The sequence below is a fragment of the Helianthus annuus genome, chromosome 15 (assembly GCF_002127325.2).
Source record: "Helianthus annuus cultivar XRQ/B chromosome 15, HanXRQr2.0-SUNRISE, whole genome shotgun sequence".
Classification (NCBI taxonomy): Eukaryota; Viridiplantae; Streptophyta; class Magnoliopsida; order Asterales; family Asteraceae; genus Helianthus; species Helianthus annuus.
In genome coordinates, this window is record NC_035447.2 from 60,152,725 (window position 1) to 60,173,278 (window position 20,554).

The window sequence follows — 20,554 nt, forward strand, 5'->3', positions numbered from 1 at the left end:
ATTTGTCAAATATAAACACAAATATACAAATTATCAAACTAACATACACACATTTACATACACATACACACTAACAGACACACATACATACTAGCATATATGCATACACACATTATCACATACTTTATAAAATAGTTACATACACACATTACATACTTTATACACACATACAAATTTACAAACACCCATTCACATACTTATATACACACATTTTCACCAAAAAACATGATTTACCAAACTTAAACATATTTTTTTTTCAAACCTAAACATGAACATAATTTATACACACGTACATACAAGATACTAACATACTAATTCACATACATGCTAACATACACACATTTTCACCAAATACACATAATTTATACATACTTGCAGGGGCGGACATGGCTTATATCCAGGCGTAGCCTGGGCTACGACTCAACTTTTTACCAGTAGTGTAATTTTTTTTATTTTTTCGATTTTTATACAAATGGCACCCTAAACAACTACGAGGAGACCCCTCAAAAAATTTTCACAAACCAATAATAAACCCAGTTGGTGATGATGATACAAACCAATAATAAGCCCATTTAGAAACTAAATAATAAGCCCAAATAACTAAATAATTGCCCAGCCTTTGAAGATTGAATGAGCAGCACATTAGATTAGCAGCAGGGATATCAAACGTCGATGTCCAATTTGGCAGCAAGGGATATCAAAATTACCACCAGGGGACGGTCCAAACGTAGGTTTAATGTGTTCAATTGTTTATCAATGTTTAAGTGTTTATACATACATGATCAGATCGTAGGTTTAATGTGTTCAATAATCTTTACCTTTTGTTTTTTTTTTCGGTTAAAGAACAGGTCCAGGTGTCCAACAGCAATCATCGAATAGGCTGATTATTGGTTGTGAGTATTCTTTATTTCTTTTCTTGTTTGATTAATTGATTGTTTCATTAGTTTGATTAGTTGTATTCTTTGTAGTTGGTAATTTTGTATGTTTATACTTTTATACTTTTATTTTTTTCATAGTTGGTAATTTTGTATGTTTATACTTTTATTTTTTCATTGTTAAACTATGTCTATTAGGCATTTGTTTTACTTTATTAATTTATTGTCGTTTTTTAATTTTATATGATTGCACGGTGAATTTTTTTTTTTTTGGATACCCCTGGGTTAATGTTCTAGTTCCGCCACTGCGTACTTGCATACTAACATACACCTATACATACTTGCATACTAACATACACCTACATACACACATACATAGACTTACATACACACATACATACTAACATACACACATTTTCACCAAATACACATAATTTAAACATACTTATATGCTAACATACACATGTACATGCTTACATACACTTACATACAAACATACATAGACTTACATACACACATTTTCACCAAATACACATACATTAAACATTTTCACGTACATTAATAACATATACACATTTACATACAAACATACATCCTTACATATATATTTATATACAAACACACATCCTTACATTACACAATTTGTCATACTTAAACAAAAATATAAATAATACTAACCTTAAATCGAAGTTCCTAGTAGGTGGGGGACTGCGGAGACAAGGTGGTGACCGAAGAAATGCTGGTGGTGCTCCAATTTCTCTATCATAAACATATACATACACAAAATTAAAAAGTATAACATATGTATAACAAATTAAAGAAGAAATCAAACAATAACTAACATTGAATAACCAATTTGAGCGTTTAGGAGTGTTGTCGTCGGTAGAGGAGAAGAAAATTGAGGGAAAAGTGAGAAAGGGAGGGAAGAAGCCCGCCTATCTACCCATTATTTCGTTTAGGGTTTTAGCAGCGACACATGTCGCCGTTATTGCTAGTAAAATACCACAGCCGTTGGATCAAGATAAGGATCAATGGATGTAACTAGTTGTGGGACACCGTCTGGTCCAGCTGTCTTTTAGGGTTTTAGGGGCGACATTTTGTCACCGCTATTGTCAGTAACATACCCCAGCCGTTGGATCAAGATAAGGAATGAGTGGCTGGGGTTAGTTGTGGGACACCGTGTTCCGGATCAACCAATAGTAACGACACATTGCTTGTCGCCGCTATTGCTTCCTTTTCTTGTAGTGCATCCCTCTCTTCTCAAGATTTTACTATAGATACTCGAAGTTATAATCCACACATTTAATTATATAGGAACTGTTTACGATCTACTACTTATTTTCCTTTCCACCTATCTATAGTGTGAATTTCCTATTTGTGTTATCCGGTCTTAGAATTTTACTATTAATTTTTAAATTTACACCTAAAAAAAATTTAAGAGTTAATTGCCAAAATCGTCCCTGAGGTTTAGGCATGTTTGCCATTTTCGTCCAAAATGACACTTTTGTATCAAATTGTCCCCAATGTTTGTAACTTTTTGCCATTTTCATCCAAACCACTAACTTAATTTATTTTTTCTGTTAAATTAAGGATATTTGGATGAAACTGTCAAATATAAAACCATAGGGACGATTTTGGCAATTTACTCAAACCCTTTTTAATTTCTTTTATTTAATTAATTTTGTTACATATATAATAAAAAGGAATATACATGGAGTTTTTAGAAAAAAAAAAACTAATAGTTTTGTCACGTATTTTTTATAAATTTTCATCCAAATCACTAACTTAGTTTATTTTTTCTGTTAAGGTGAAAGATGTTTTAAATTTTATAAATTAAGACAGAAATTAATTTACAGCTTCTTTATATAAATCAGTTTTATAAAGATAACACGTCATTGGTGTGCAACACATAACAATCGATTACAACTTTTAGTATTTATCAGTTGTAGAGATAGAAAAAAATTGTAAAACGTTACATATTTTTTAAATGTGTTGAGCACCTAGGAAATATGTTGGTAGAAATAAAATATTTATTTAATTAAGATTATGAGGATAACTAACTAATACTTATTCTGAGTAGCTTTAGTAAAGAAACTTTTGGTTCATAGCATTATAATTACAATTTGGTGGGTAATTTTAAGGTTTGGTAACGATACATTGTTTGATTGGGGGGGGGCACTGGCTTCTGTTTTTTCTTATGAGCGAATTTAAAAGAGTAGAGGATGAATTATAAAAATTATGTGACAAAGCTATTATTTTTTCATATAAAAATTGCATGTATATTCTTTTTTATTATATATGTAACAAAATGAATTAAATAAAAGAAATTTAAAAGAGTTTGAGTAAATTGCCAAAATCGTCCCTGTGGTTTTATATTTGTCAGTTTTATCCAAATATCCTCAACTTAACATAAAAAATAAACTAAGTTAGTGGTTTGAAAATGACAAAAAGTTACAAACGTTGGAGACAATTTGATACAAAAGTGTCATTTTGAACGAAAATAACAAATCTGCCCAAACCTTAAAGACAATTTTGGCAATTAACTCTAACTTTAATGAAACAAAAACTTCTAATTTGTATGCTTTTCTACATAATAAAATTTTCAAATAATTGCCATAGTGACTTAAAGGAATTCCATATCTTATCTAGAAGAATACACGTGCCTGTACATTATATGAAAACTTTAATATAACTTCATAAAATGAAAACTTTAAACCTTAATTTAACTTCATAAAATGAAAACTTTAGACCTTAATTAACTTCATAAAATATGATTTATAAAAAGTTGAAACACTTTTCATATAACTATAGACAAAGAGTAGTTACAACCTGAATTTTACTATAAAATAAGAACACGTCTTTTATTCTTTTAAAGAAGCCATTATTATAAAAAGCAACTATTAATATTAACTTATATAGCTTAACATATTGTCTTTTGAAGCGTTAGATTCTTGTCGTTGTCAATCAAAGCTTTTATCTATTAACAACATGTGTTTTATAAGCTTATTAAAAGGTTGTCTTATCCCCCAAAACAAATCTCTATCTAATGTCTGTCACCTGATGTTGACACCCCACTTTCATTATAAACAAGCAACCAAATTTGTAAAACAACGTAATCTACAATGGCTTTCTCGCAACCAATACTGAGCCATGGAAGCGTTCAAGAGCTTGCAAAACAAGACAACCTCACTGTTCCTCATAACTATGTTCAGGAACATCTAGAACCAACCTTTGTCCCGAATGACGTTTCGCCTTTGCTGTCAATACCAGTCATTGACATGAATAATTTGGTAACAGAAGGATTGAATAGGGATCTTTACTTGAAAAATCTACGCTCGGTATGCTGCAACTGGGGCATCTTTCAGGTTAAGAATCTGTTTATAGTTCAAACTTATGCTTGAGAATTTTGTACTGTAGGTGACTGGAATTTAACATAATTTGTAGTTGGTTAATCATGGTGTTGACAAATCTTTGGTGGGCAAAATGAAAAGCGAGGTTATCGGTTTCTTTGAATCGCCGATAGAAGAGAAGCTCAAGTACAAGTTGAAGGGAGGAGAGTATGAAGGGTATGGCCAAACCATACTCCATGCTCAAGGTCAGAAAATTGATTGGGCTGATCGGTTTTTTATGATCACTAACCCTCTTCATAGGAGAAAACCCGACTTACTCCCGGCGTTCCCTCCGTTGCTCAGGTCTCTCATGCACTCTATCACTCTGTGAGCATTTAGAAATCCTTTGTGAGTTATTATGTATTATTAATCAACTATATAAATCTTCTGAGGATATTACACATAAGCCAAATAATAATACAATAAAGATACTTAAAAAGTAAAATAAATCAAATCATATTTTCTTTTTATCGTAGATAATTATAATGAACCCTAACTAAAATATTCGATCTAATAGTTTTGATCCCTGAAAATATGTTTTCAAAAGCTAACTAAACCATATTCAATATTCCATAATATAAAGACTAGCTGCATGATTAAAAGAAAAACTATTTACATAACCACGAAATAAATAAAAACCAGAAGTTCGTGAAAAAAAAAAATTAAATGCTGAATTCATAGCTCTGAGCAGAAATTACGACGATAACAAATATATCAGACACTTATACATGTGTCATGTGTGATTACAATTCTAAATGTGGAAATAACTTTATCTTGATGCTCACAAGTGTTAACAAATATTAGGGTTATTAATAAGTTTACGCTTATAAATCAATACAATAATTATACATGTTAATTAGAAAGAGTTGGCTTTAAAAAAAAAAAAAAAAAAAAAAAAAAAAAAAAAAAAAAAAAAAAACACAAGTTAAAAGCTTTGGAAGCTAGTCAAGTTATCGGTATGGAGATTTAGACAATTTGCCCACATTTTTTAGTTTGAAATCTTAACCACTATAAAGTATATATACTCTTAACTGTAAGATGTTTGGAAGTTTGTGTCATGGCTATAAAATTACAAATAATCCATATTATGCTCAAAACAATGAGTAGATTTAATCGGTTTGAAGTAATGAACTGAAGGATATGATTTTTTATGGTCCAAGAAAAAAAAAATCATTATTGTGCCAAAATACCATAAGATTATTTTCTGCAATGTGTGGCCTTTTCTTGGGTTGTTTAGGGTTTGCTTTGTAACAATTAAAAAATATTATGCTGTTCTAAGTTAGGTTGCTTTAATTTGACATAAGCTTATATGCTCTCAGGGAACATAAGCTCTTTCATGAACTTATCCGTCGAATCTATTAATTAATAATACATAATATCTTATAGGGTTTTATAATTTTAGAATTTTTTCACCTATTTCATGAAAAAGTTATTGCCGTTTCAATACTTTTTTCAACAGAGATACACTCGAAACATATTTGCTAGAACTGCAAAAACTTGCTATGACTTTGTTCGGTATAATTGGGCAAGCACTGGATATCGACAAGGGAGAAATGTTGGACATTTTTGAAGACGGAATGCAATCGGTGAGAATGACTTATTATCCGCCTTGCCCTCAACCGGATTTGGTGGTAGGCCTTACCCCTCACTCCGATGCTGCTGGAATTACGATTCTTCTTCAAGTCAATGACATTGAAGGTTTGCAAGTTAAGAAAGATGGCATGTGGATCCCTGTTAATTTCCTTCCAGATGCATTTGTAGTGAATGTTGGTGATATTCTTGAGGTTAGCCCCCTATCAATTCATTTAATTTGTGCATTTTTCATTTCTGTTTATTTTCATAATCTTTCCTAGGGACGTTCAATGGTTTATAAAAACACTTGCATATTCAAAACCATTGTAAGAAATTCGCTTGTGCAAGGACGAAATGCCTAAATGTACTGCTCTTCAAAAACCACCTAGATGTGCCATTGATTATTTAAGGGAAAATCACAGGTGATTTTTCTAATTTTTCTAAGGGAAAATCACCATAATAAACATTGAGTCTCTTTATTCACCAAAATACCAGTGTTGTAAAAATCACGATTAGGCGGCGACTAGTCGGTGATTAATCGCTAGTCGGCCAATAACTGAGTAATTTTTCGTTAATCAATCCATTAATCGCTAGTTGGCCTAGTCGGACCTAGTCGGCCAGCCAAAATCGGCGATTCCGGCCAGATTCCGGCAAAAAACATGTATATTCCGTCCAAAACCTTTAAATTCCGGCCAGTTTTCAACCAAACCATGTGAATTCCAACATTTAATCTTGTATACTTAAAAAATGAGTTGAGTAAAAGTTAAAACCTAACTACTTAAAATATCTACCTATAAAAATGTGTATATGTATACATAAAACTGAAAATTAAATATAAAAAACCCGATCCGATTAATTCTGAGTAGTTGCTAGTCCCCACCTCACCAGCCTACTAACGACTAGCGAGTTCTCCAACCTTGCAAAATACACATGAGAAAAGTTAGATTTAGGGAACTCACATAAAACAAGCAATTTCAGAGGTTACAACACTTGTAACTCTTAGCCATTTAAAAAGGCTCAAACTATTAGCATACTAAAGGTGTCTATGTGCACACTTTTGGGTTTATATACGTTGCGTATAGACCTATACGTAGTGTATAGGGTTGCATAAAAATCAGTGTATAACTAAGTTCAGTTCCGGTCTGACTGACTGCTCTTATACGCAGCGTATATAAAGTGTCAAAAAGACAATATTTTATAAATGTATCTAAAAAATCACCCTTTTATATAGGCTGCGTATAGGCCTATACGCAGCGTATATAAAGGGTCAAAAACACAAGTTTACCCCTGGTTTGGGATGCGCATAGCCCCCAATTCAGGGGTGAAATGGTCTTTTTTTACCAAACTTACCCCATACATACGCCACATACAGGGCTATACGCGGCGTATAGTAAAAAAGAGTATTTTACTCCTGGATTGGGGGCTATACGTAGCCCAAACCAGGGGTAAAATCGTGTTTTTGACCCTTTATATACGCTGCGTATAGGCCTATACGCAGCGTATATAAAGAGTGGTTTTTTATAAAACTATTATTCATTTTTATAAGATAAATATCGTATCGTATAGGTTCGTATAAGCCTATAAGTGTGATATCATATCATATAGTGATACGATACTATACGATACGGTACTATACGATACGATACGATACGATACTATACGATAAGATACGATAAGATACAATACGATACGATACGATAAGATAAGATACGATATGATACGATACTATACGATACGATACGATACTATACGATACGATATGATACGATATTATAGGATGTGATATAACACCTGTATACGCCTATAGGTGTAGTATAGGTCTCGTATATGACTATAGGTGTGGTTTAGGTCTCGTGTAGGCCTATAGGCATATACAAGACCCATAAGGAACCTATACGACACTTATACTATACACTATACGATACGATACGATACTATAGGATATCATACAACACCCGTATAAGTCTATATACTTTTATAGGTCCCTTATAGGCCTATAGGCACATACAAAACCTATAAGGAACCTTTACGAGACTTATACTATACACTATATGATATGATATGATACTATACGATAATATAGGATACCATACAACACCCGTATAGGCCTATAGGTGTAGTATAGGTCCTTATAGGCCTAGAGGCCTATACGAGGCCTATACGAGGTTTATACGAGACTTATAAAATACGATACTTAATTTTTTTTTTTAAATTACTTATTATAGAACTTTGCCAAAACGATAAATAATGTATAAAACTGTTTCTTTAAAAAAATACAACCTTTATATACGTTGCGTATAGGTCTATATGCGGCGTATATAAAGGGTCAAAAAGAGAATTTTACCACAAGTTTGGGGTTAAAAATAAAAATAAAAAAACTACCCTTTATATATGTTGCGTATAGGTCTATACGCGGCGTATATAAAGGGTCAAAAAGACAATTTTACACCTGGTTTGGTCTGCGTATAGCCCCCAATCCAGGGATAAAAGAGCTTTATAGTATACGCCACTTAAAGCCCTATATGTGGCGTATATATGGGGCAAGTTTGGTAAAAAAGACCATTTTACCCCTAGATTGTGGGCTATACGCAGCCCAAACCAGGGGTAAAATTGTGTTTTTGACCCTTTATATACGTTGCGTATAGGCCTATACGCAGCGTATATAAAGGGTGTTTGTTATAAAACTATTAATCATTTTTATACGATAAGTATCGTATCGTATATGTGTAGCATAGGTCACGTATTGACCTCGTATAAGCTTATAAGTATGATATCATATCATATAGGGATACGATACAGTATTATACAATACAGTATTATATAATACGATACTATACGATACTATAAGATACGATATGATAATATACGATACGATATGATACTATACGATACGATATGATAATATACGATACGATAGTAGAGGATACGATATAACACCCGTATAGACCTAAAGATGTAGTATAGGTCCCGTATAGGACTATAGATGTGGTTCAGGTCCCGAGTAGGCCTATAAGCATATACAAGACCTATAGGGAACCTATGTCGCGACCCCCGACCCACCCTGGACGGAGTCGGGGTCCGCGAGCAGATTTCAGTGTGGTACCCGTGATATCTAATGGCAGCGGAAGTCTTTTATTACAGGATCTTTTAACCGTAAAAATATGCTCGTTTTAATATATTACACAAAGTTTTTAGGGATAAAATCCCATCATTTACAATCAGTTGATTTCACACAGAAATCATTATTTTCCAAAACATGTTTTATTTATTTATTCACAATGAGCCACTTCTCTGAGCTTGTAGTGCTTTACTGCACTTTTCCTGGATCACACAGATCACCTGAAACATGTTTGAAAAAGGTTTTGTCAGCGGGGAAATACTGAGTGAATCATTCTGTTTTCTAAAACGACCCGTTAGTTATAAATCACAGTATTAAGAGCGATTACAATGTTTCTATCAACCAATTATCAAGAATGGGTATTTGTCACTCGACCGGATCTGTGACTGTGGTCATACCACTATTGGGTCCCGTCGCCCCAATAATGACGGTTTACTCACACAGAGTAATAATCACTCACATAGAGTAATACTCACTCACATAGAGTGATAAAAATAGTAATGTGCACAATACCCCACATACCAGCTGTAATTTGGTGATTACAAAGACTTAATCCCTGTAATTATAACCTTGAAAATAATTTGAGGTATTGTAATACTTACTCACAAACTGTGAGAAAACAATTTAAAAAGGAGAATGACTCACATTGCAGATTAACGAGCAAATAGATAATGCCTACTGATTAGCCTTGATTAAACCTAATTTAACATAATGCACACACACACAGGTTAGTAACTAATACAGCAATTACGTCAATTCACGAGATTAAACCTTCACAACGATTAATCAGTGCAATACTCGATAATTCAATCAGATTCACAACGAATAACAGAGCATAGTCCGAATTCGAACAGCACTCTAATATTCAAGTCGAAATCACGACGAATAATCAAAGTACAAGCTCAATTGAGCAGCACCTGGACTATCGTTGGATAGTTATAATCGATCGGATGTTGAATCGTAATAGCGATCGAGTTATTACCCTGATTGCGGCAGCGATTCGAGATCTGTGTGTGTTTGTGTAGTATATAGCTGATAACTCAGCGTGTATTTTGACGTTTTACGTCGTTTCAACTCTCAAATTCAAGTCCCAGACACCCCTATTTATATACGAAATTTGACCCCCGTCGCGTAGCGCGAGGGGTACCCCCATGGGCGTCGCGCTACGCGAGGGGTCACCCTACTTCATAGGGTAGCCCTTCGTGCATGTAGGCTGGATGAGTCGATAGTTTCTTAAAATTCGATTTTGACAGATAGTTATTAAGATAATCGTTGGCTAGGGTTTATCCCCCCCTGAGTTTTAGGGGCCCTGATCCTGATTCTGATTGTTCTGGAAATTTTAGGGTTAGTGCAGAATTACTTGGGTTTCTTAATTAGGGTTTCCTTAATAGCTAATTACCATCCTAATTATGGATTTTAGTGACAGTTGTTACATCCTCCCCACCTTAAGAAAAATCTCGTCCTCGAGATTTATTGGAATAAATGAGGATATTTGCGCTTCATTTCTGATTCCAGCTCCCAAGTGTATTCTGGTCCTCTTCTTGAATTCCATTTGACTTTGACCAACACCAGTCGTTTGTGTTTGAGAAACTTGACTTTTCTATCTTCGATCTGTAGTGGTTTCTCTATAAACATTAATTTTTCGTTCACCTCTATATCTTGAAGAGGTACTACCAGGGATTCGTCTGATAGACATTTCTTGAGATTGGATACATGAAATACATCATGTACTCCAGCTAGTTCTTCTGGTAGTTGTAAGCGGTAAGCAACAGGTCCTATTCGTTGGCTTATTGGAAATGGTCCTACGTATCTGGGACTCAACTTTCCTTTCTTACCGAATCGTACTACTCCTTTCCAAGGAGAAACTTTTAAAAGTACCTTATCTCCTACTTGGAATTCAAGCGGCTTGCGACGATTGTCTGCATAGCTTTTCTGACGATCTCGAGCTGTTTTTAGTCTTTCCTTGATCTGAGTTATCTTGTCAGTAGTTTCTTGTACAATCTCAGGACCTGATAATTGACTTTCTCCGATTTCTGCCCAACATACTGGAGTTCTGCACTTACGTCCGTACAGTGCTTCGAATGGTGCAGCTTCGATACTTGAATGATAACTATTGTTATAGGAGAATTCAATTAATGGCAAATGGCTATCCCAATTACCACCAAAGTCAATTACACATGCTCGGAGCATGTCTTCTAGCGTTTGTATTGTCCTTTCACTCTGTCCGTCTATTTGTGGATGATAAGCAGTACTTAGATTTAGTCGAGTTCCCATTGCTTTCTGAAAACTTGTCCAGAAATGAGATGTAAAACGACTATCTCTATCCGATACAATGGAGAGCGGGACTCCATGTAGGGATACTACCTTGTCCACGTAGAGTTGTGCTAACCTTTCCATGCTAAAGGTTTCTTTCATTGGTAGGAAATGAGCTGACTTGGTTAATCGGTCTACGATTACCCAAATCGCATCATCACCTCTTTTGGTTTTGGGTAACTTTGTAACAAAGTCCATTGTTATGAGTTCCCATTTCCATACAGGCATTTCTAACTGTTGTAGTAGTCCTGAAGGTTTCTGGTGTTCAGCTTTAACTTGTGAACAAGTTAAGCACTTGGATACGTATTCGGCTATATCCTTTTTCATTCCTATCCACCAGAAATTATTCCTTAAATCCTGGTACATCTTATTGTTTCCTGGATGCATAGTATACCTAGATTTATGAGCTTCTTCTAAAATCTTATTTCTTAACTCTCCTTGCTTAGGTACCCAAATTCGTTTCTTATGGAATTTCCAAATTCCATCATTTCCTTGTTCTAATTCTTTTAGGTAACCTTTCATTCCTTCAGCATCGTCTTGGATTGCTGTTTTCTGAACTTCTTTAATTTGTGCCATTAAATCTACTTGTAGATTTAACCTCAGAGCACGGACTCGTTTCTGTTTCTCATGGTACTTACGACTTAAGGCATCTGCAACTACATTTGCCTTTCCTTCGTGATATTGGATATCACAGTCGTAATCACTTAGCATCTCCATCCATCTTCTTTGCCTCATGTTTAATTCTTTTTGCCCAAATATATATCTTAAACTTTTATGATCTGTATAAACAGTAAACTTATTTCCATACAGATAATGTCTCCATATCTTAAGGGCAAAAATTATGGCTCCTAATTCTAGATCATGAGTCGTATAATTTTCTTCGTGCTTTTTCAATTGTCTAGAAGCATACGCAATTACCTTCTTGCGTTGCATTAACACACATCCATAGCCTAATTTTGAAGCATCACAATATACTTCAAAATCTTCTGTTCCTTCGGGTAAAGCTAAGATTGGTGCATTCGTCAACCTATGCTTTAAAATCTTAAAGGCTTCTTCTTGTCTAGGTCCCCATTTAAACTTAGCAGCTTTACAGGTTAACTTAGTTAATGGTACGGCTATCTTAGAAAAATCTTTGATAATCGTCTATAGTATCCAGCTAAGCCTAGAAAACTTCTTATCTCCATTGCTGTTTGTGGGACTTTCCATTTTGTAATTGCTTCTATCTTAGCAGGATCTACATGGATACCTTTGTGATTTACCACATGACCTAAGAATTGTACTTCTTGTAGCCAAAATTCACATTTTGAGAATTTGGCATAAAGCCTTTCTTTTCTTAACAAAGTTAAGAGTGCATGTAAGTGTTCACAATGTTCTTTTTGGCTTTTGGAATAAATAAGTATATCGTCGATGAAAACGATCACAAATTTATCCAAGTATGGTTTACAGATTCGATTCATCATGTCCATGAATGCTGCTGGGGCATTTCTTAATCCAAAGGGCATGACTGTAAACTCATAATGACCATACCTAGTTCTGAAGGCAGATTTAGGTATGTCTTCTTCTTGTACCTTCAACTGATGATATCCAGATCTTAAATCTATCTTAGAGAAATACCTAGCTCCTTGCAATTGATCAAAAAGATCATCAATCCTAGGTAGTGGGTATCGATTCTTAATTGTAACCTTATTCAATTCTCTATAATCGATACACATTCTCATCGATCCATCTTTCTTCTTCACAAACAGTACCGGTGCACCCCAAGGGGATGAACTCGGTTGTATGAATCCTTTGCTTAATAGTTCATCTAATTGCTTTTTCAATTCTAGCATTTCGGTAGGTGCTAATCTATATGGTGCTTTGGTTATTGGTGCAGTACCTGGAATTAAATGAATTCTAAATTCTACTTCTCTATCAGGTGGTAATCCAGGTAATTCTTCTAGAAAAACGTCTGGGTATTCTGAGACTACGGGAATGTCCTGGAGTTTCTTATCTTTAGTGTTAATGATTGCGGAAATCATATACACCATTTCCTGTTTTCTCGAATAACTAGCCAATTTCATTACTGATATGAATTTTAATGGCTTTCGAGGTTTATTTCCAGTAATTAAAATTACTTCTCCTTTAGGGGTTTGAATTTCTACTGCATTTTTATCACATAGGATTCGTGCATGGTTGGCTACTAACCAATCCATTCCTAATACTACATCGAATCCGGCTAAATTCATTGGTAGCAGAGTTGCAGAAAACTTATGGCCTAATAGTTCTACTTTTCCTCCTTGCCAGATTTTATCTATGTTCACAGAATTTCCTTCTGCGGTTTCAACTGTGAAAATTTGCCTAAGAGTGGTTAAAGGTAACTTAAGATCTTGACAAAATGAAGTATTAATAAAACTTTGGTTCGCACCAGAGTCAAATAATACTTTTGCAAATACGTCATGTACTAGGAACGTACCGGCTATCACATCTGGAATGAGTTCGGCCTCTTGAGTGGTTAGCTGGAATGCACGCGCATTTCTCTTGGTTGCTCCTTCAGCTGGTTTGGTTTGGTTGGCTATAGGTTTAGCTAATTTAGGACATTCAAATTGAAAGTGTCCCCTTTCTCTGCAATTATAACAAACTCTTGTTTTCTTTCTACAGTCTTCTTCCCGATGTCCTTTCATTTTGCAAAAATTGCAAACCATGTTGCATTGTCCATAATGCTTCTTTTTGCAATTTTTTGCAGAAAGGAGGTGATGAGAATTGCCCTGTTCCTCTTTTCTTGGTATTACCCGCACGAAACCCCTGGGTAATCTTCTGAGCTATTTCCTTCTTACGATCTTCCTCTCTTGTGCGTACCAACTCATCCGTCAGGGTATTAGCTAATTCTACCGCATCGTCAATGGTACGAGGTCTCGCAGCTTTAACGATGTTTCGGATTTCACTAATTAACCCCCAGATGTAACGAGAAATAAGTACCGGTTCTGGCGAAGCCAGTGATGGCACTACCCTTGCGTATTCAAAGAATGTCGAAGTATAGCCCCGACAATCTACTCCTGTCATACGGTGACTAAGGAATTTGTTTGCCATTTGTTCCTTCTCGTATTCGGGACAGAATTTTCTTTCTACAAGATTCTTAAATTCTTCCCAACTCATGGCATAGGCTACCCTTCTTCCTTTTTCCTGGAGGACCGTGTTCCACCATTCGAGTGCCCCTTCTTTGAACAGGTTTGATGCATACATCACCTGGTCTCCTTCGGCACATTTGCTTATTGCAATTACTGCTTCGGTTTTCTCTAACCAACGTAGTGTTGCAGTTGCCCCTTCGTTACCTGCAAATTCAGCGGGTTTGCAAGCAAGAAATTCTTTTTAAGTGCAACCAGGCGTTGCAGCTTTCATTCTTTTAGGGAGTGGGGCCTGCTGCGGATCATGATCGTCATGATTGCCGCCTCCATTTATGCTATTACTGCCGTTATCGTCTGAAATACGTTTACTAGGAATTAATTGTGGTTCGGCAGGTTTTTGAACAGCAGCTACAATTTCTGGAATAGCATGAGCTATCCCTTGGGCGATAAAGTGCTCGATATCTTGTCGAGTTATATATTGATCTTCCTGTTCTTGCTCAGATTGATTTACTTCATTAATTGGTTCATTGTTAGCGTTTTCCATCTGCTAATTTAGTAGGAATTTATTAGTGTCTAGCTTATTAATAAAAAATTTCACATAGATAAACACATAGATTATCACAATATACAAGTATAACCAAAATTGTCGATTTCTCGACTTTTACTTTGTTGGTATATTGTATATGCATCCATACACACCGTACTTTACAGAGTTTTATTGCCCATTTTACAGAATTTTAAGTTACTAGCATACAATACGGCTTTCTGTGGTTTAACTAACGGTTCTAGTAACGATGCTCCCTCTCATCGTACTTCCAAGTTAGATGCTCTCCCATTTCCCTGATCCTATTACCTGTACCTATCAGTTCTTCACCGAACTGACGGAGTTCAGCTAGGTTTTCATTACTCATGGGAGGATTTGGGAGTGGTTCTGGGTCAAATTGTGGAAGAAAACTATAAGGACTATTGACTATGTTTTGGAATTGCCAGTCGTTTGTCCACCATTCTTCCAGTTCCCCTAGTGGTTGGGTATGGATTAAAGGTTCGGGAATAGCCGGTGTTATGTTTAAAGGAAATTGGACTGTAGCCGGGTAAGGATACAAATTAGTGCGGATTGGGCTTATGACCTCACAATTTCCTAATAGACGGTCTATTTCGTCTTGAAACGTAAGTTCTTCTGGCTGTTTAGAACTTTCGCCAACCTCTATTCCCTTTTGTTTCAGATCTATTCCTATTTCCTTTTCGGGTGGTTTCGAACTTTCTCCAGTTTCTATTTCCTTTCCTTTGATCATACTCACAGAATTTTCTATTTTAGGGAGTCTCCTAGTGGCAGGTTTCCTACGGCGTACTTTCCTCCACCCTACGTATCTTCTCTTCTTTTTCGGTTTAGCTTTTTCCAACGGTGGAGTTTGGAATTCCACAGGTTCTTCTATGTCAGCAATGTAACCAGTAAAGTCGTGAGAGACTTCGATAGGCACTGGATATAAGTTGAGATTTTGGAATGCTTCCGACATCTCATTCATGCTGCATAGCATATATGCAAAATGCAATGTTAAAACTTTGGAACAAAGTTTAACAAATAAACACTGAAGTTTTATTGCATACCAATTTATACAAAGGATAACAGAAATAAACACACTAGGACTTTATTTATTTACTGGATTGTGATTTCTCTTACTAAGCCCAACTTATCAGATATTTAGAGATTTGTGTTTTCTGCTATAGTAGCTAGCATATAGAGATTTGCCCATTTCTTGTCTATTTTATCTTCCCAAGGTGCACTATTACCCAATTCTTGAACTTCTGGGTTAAACCTAACTCTCTTGGTTCGGGGTTTCTTTTTCTCCTGACTCTTTTTAAGTATCGAATCCCTTTTCTCTGGGGAAAGAGGATTTTCATAATTTGCCTTGCGGACAAAGATTCCTTCTTCTAAATTTACTGGGTTTTTAGAAGAAGATGCAACATCTAGTTTGTGGTAGATGGCAGACAGCTTTTGTTTACCCATACTGTAACTATCAAATAATCAGTTAATAAAACAAATAATCACAGAATAATAACTAGTAGAATTAAGTATTTTGTCCAATACTTAATTCCGTAATAGGCTTAATCAGTGGCTCGATCAGTGGCTCAATTTAATTATTAGCTCTGATACCACCTTCTGTCGCGACCCCCGACCCACCCTGGACGGAGTCGGGGTCCGCGAGCAGATTTCAGTGTGGTACCCGTGATATCTAATGGCAGCGGAAGTCTTTTATTACAGGATCTTTTAACCGTAAAAATATGCTCGTTTTAATATATTACACAAAGTTTTTAGGGATAAAATCCCATCATTTACAATCAGTTGATTTCACACAGAAATCATTATTTTCCAAAACATGTTTTATTTATTTATTCACAATGAGCCACTTCTCTGAGCTTGTAGTGCTTTACTGCACTTTTCCTGGATCACACAGATCACCTGAAACATGTTTGAAAAAGGTTTTGTCAGCGGGGAAATACTGAGTGAATCATTCTGTTTTCTAAAACGACCCGTTAGTTATAAATCACAGTATTAAGAGCGATTACAATGTTTCTATCAACCAATTATCAAGAATGGGTATTTGTCACTCGACCGGATCTGTGACTGTGGTCATACCACTATTGGGTCCCGTCGCCCCAATAATGACGGTTTACTCACACAGAGTAATAATCACTCACATAGAGTAATACTCACTCACATAGAGTGATAAAAATAGTAATGTGCACAATACCCCACATACCAGCTGTAATTTGGTGATTACAAAGACTTAATCCCTGTAATTATAACCTTGAAAATAATTTGAGGTATTGTAATACTTACTCACAAACTGTGAGAAAACAATTTAAAAAGGAGAATGACTCACATTGCAGATTAACGAGCAAATAGATAATGCCTACTGATTAGCCTTGATTAAACCTAATTTAACATAATGCACACACACAGGTTAGTAACTAATACAGCAATTACGTCAATTCACGAGATTAAACCTTCACAACGATTAATCAGTGCAATACTCGATAATTCAATCAGATTCACAACGAATAACAGAGCATAGTCCGAATTCGAACAGCACTCTAATATTCAAGTCGAAATCACGACGAATAATCAAAGTACAAGCTCAATTGAGCAGCACCTGGACTATCGTTGGATAGTTATAATCGATCGGATGTTGAATCGTAATAGCGATCGAGTTATTACCCTGATTGCGGCAGCGATTCGAGATCTGTGTGTGTTTGTGTAGTATATAGCTGATAACTCAGCGTGTATTTTGACGTTTTACGTCGTTTCAACTCTCAAATTCAAGTCCCAGACACCCCTATTTATATACGAAATTTGACCCCCGTCGCGTAGCGCGAGGGGTACCCCCATGGGCGTCGCGCTACGCGAGGGGTCACCCTACTTCATAGGGTAGCCCTTCGTGCATGTAGGCTGGATGAGTCGACAGTTTCTTAAAATTCGATTTTGACAGATAGTTATTAAGATAATCGTTGGCTAGGGTTTATCCCCCCCTGAGTTTTAGGGGCCCTGATCCTGATTCTGATTGTTCTGGAAATTTTAGGGTTAGTGCATAATTACTTGGGTTTCTTAATTAGGGTTTCCTTAATAGCTAATTACCATCCTAATTATGGATTTTAGTGACAGTTGTTACAACCTATGCGAGACTTATACTATACGCTATATGATGCACTACGATACGATATTATAGGATATCATACAGCACCCGTATAAGCCTATAGGTGTAGTACAGGTCCCTTATAGGCCTATAGGTGTGGTTTAGGTCCCGTATATGCCTATAGGCACATACAAAACCTATAGGGAACCTATATTGTACTATACGATACGATACAATACAATACAATACGATACGGTAAGATACAATTTTATATTACACGTATAGGCCTATACGAGATTTATACTACATTATATGATACAATACTACATTCATAGGCTTATACGAGACCTATATTATATAATACGATAGAATACTTAACAATGTTTTTTTACTACACTATACGATACGATACGATACGATACGATACGATACGATATGATAGGATACAATATTATATTACACGTATAGGCTTATACGAGATTTATACTACACTATATGATACGATACTACATCCATAGGCCTATACGAGGTCTATATTAAATTATACAATAGAATACTTAACAATGTTTTTTATTTATCTATTTTTAAAAATTACTTATTATAAAAGTTTGCTAAAACGATAAATAATGTATAACAATCTTTAAAAAAACCACCATTTGTATACGCTGCGTATATGCCTATACGTGGTGTATATAAATGGACAAATTCTCACGTCATATCAGAGATTCTCTTGGAAATTGAAAAAGGTGGATATACATCGCGTATAGACTTATACACGACATATATAAAGCTAAGGTTTTGTGTGCAAATAGGTATTTTGATGTACAAATATATATATCCATGAAACACATGCTAACAACCAATTAAACGAAGACATGTTTGCTCAAACGTCTAAAAATGCTCCAAAATTTTGTAAGACATCTAGTCTTTTCTTTTTTAGACTCTTCATTCATGAAGACGTCTCCTTAAATTTTTTACACTTCATTCAAGAAGGCGGCTGCTTAGACTCTCTTCTTTTTTTTTTTTTTTTTTATTTCCATATGTATTTAAATTTTTAGACCCCACTCTTTATTCAAGCATTCATGCAGCTAGTTTAGATGTCTTACAAATTTTGAAGGCTTTTTAGACACTTGAGTCACATGTTTGGGTTTAATTGGTCGTCACCATATTTTTTAAACGGCGGCTAGGAGTTAGTTGGTTCGTACAAGTATCACTCTTTGAACTTGCTTGTTTTGCGTTGTTTTCAAAACCTAGACTTTTCCATGTTTATTTTGGTGAATATAAAGAGCTATTGTTTATTATGGTGATTTTTCTTCTTTCTAAACTACCTAATCTTATAAAAATCTTTATTTTCACATCATGTGAACAACTTTCACATATAAATGGATAGCATAAAGTTAGAACTTAGAAAAAAATAAGCATGCATTATTTTTTATAGCAACTTTGAAATGTGGGTATATGTTAGAAAGATAAATGAAGCATGCATTATTTTTTATAGCAACTTTGAAATGTGGGTATATATTACTCGATATGACATAAATAAAAATGACAATCACGTTTATATCTGAAACATGTTAAATATCATCAATTATTGGAGAATCTATCTAGAGGTTACGTGGTTGTCCTTTTGTGGTCATATATTGAACTTTATCTAATTTGTTGCCTATATCTTTAATTAGTAGCATATATAACTCAAGTTGTCGTATTTGAATATTTTAAGTCGTATAAGTTAAAACATTGTATTAATATATAATCCATTCAAGTTGAGTGTAGATACGTTCTGATCTAAAGCTAGTAGTAATTGCTTTATGGTTATGCAGATATTGAGCAATGGTGTTTGTAACAGCATTGAGCATAGAGCAATTGTGAATGCCACCCAAGAGAGGTTGTCCTTAGCCATGTTCTTCAATCCAAAGTTGGAATCAGATGTTGGACCCTCGAAGAGCCTCATAAGAAATACGGGAAACCCACCGTTATATAAAACACTCGTAATGGAACAATATCTCAAAGAATTCTTCTCACGTAAGCTCAATGGAAAGACATTTCTCGAGAAAATGAAGATTAAAAATGAAGATCTTGATAAAACTTAACTAATCTCAACTCCTCCGTTGATTATATATACTCAAGAAAGATATATGTTGTGTATTGAAAGCCACATAGTATTTTCTTTTCGTGTTTCATTTGAGAAAATAATTGGTATACCATTTGTAGCTTCTATATCTTGATGAGATGGTGACTCGTTAAGAAGCAATACCTTTGCCTAATACTCGACCTACGCCTCATTAATATCCTGCATTGGAAAAAAAGCCAGTAACTTGATTAACTTCACCGTAGAAATCAAACTATCACTACTAAAAACTAAACTTTCATCGATGACAAAATCACCGACGGATTTAGTGTAACCTAATACAAATCTTTAACACATAATAAGGCCTATTAATGAATTGATTAATTAGCTTATCATCAAACATAAGTCATTAACACTCAACATGACTTGTTCTAACATAAAATGGCTTATGTGGCATTACACATAATAAGGTCCACTAAGGATAAA

At 35.0% G+C, this 20,554-nt stretch overlaps 1 protein-coding gene across 1 annotated transcript; it reads left to right on the forward strand.

The window, feature by feature from the left end:
• The first annotated feature begins 3,997 nt into the window (after positions 1-3,997).
• Positions 3,998-20,255, forward strand: LOC110877846 (codeine O-demethylase). The gene is made up of 4 exons (XM_022126066.2): positions 3,998-4,240; positions 4,320-4,567; positions 5,724-6,048; positions 19,821-20,255. Exons 1-4 carry the CDS (start codon positions 3,998-4,000, stop codon positions 20,088-20,090), a joined length of 1,086 nt encoding a protein of 361 aa, XP_021981758.1. The 3' UTR covers positions 20,091-20,255.
• The last annotated feature ends 299 nt before the right edge of the window (positions 20,256-20,554 follow it).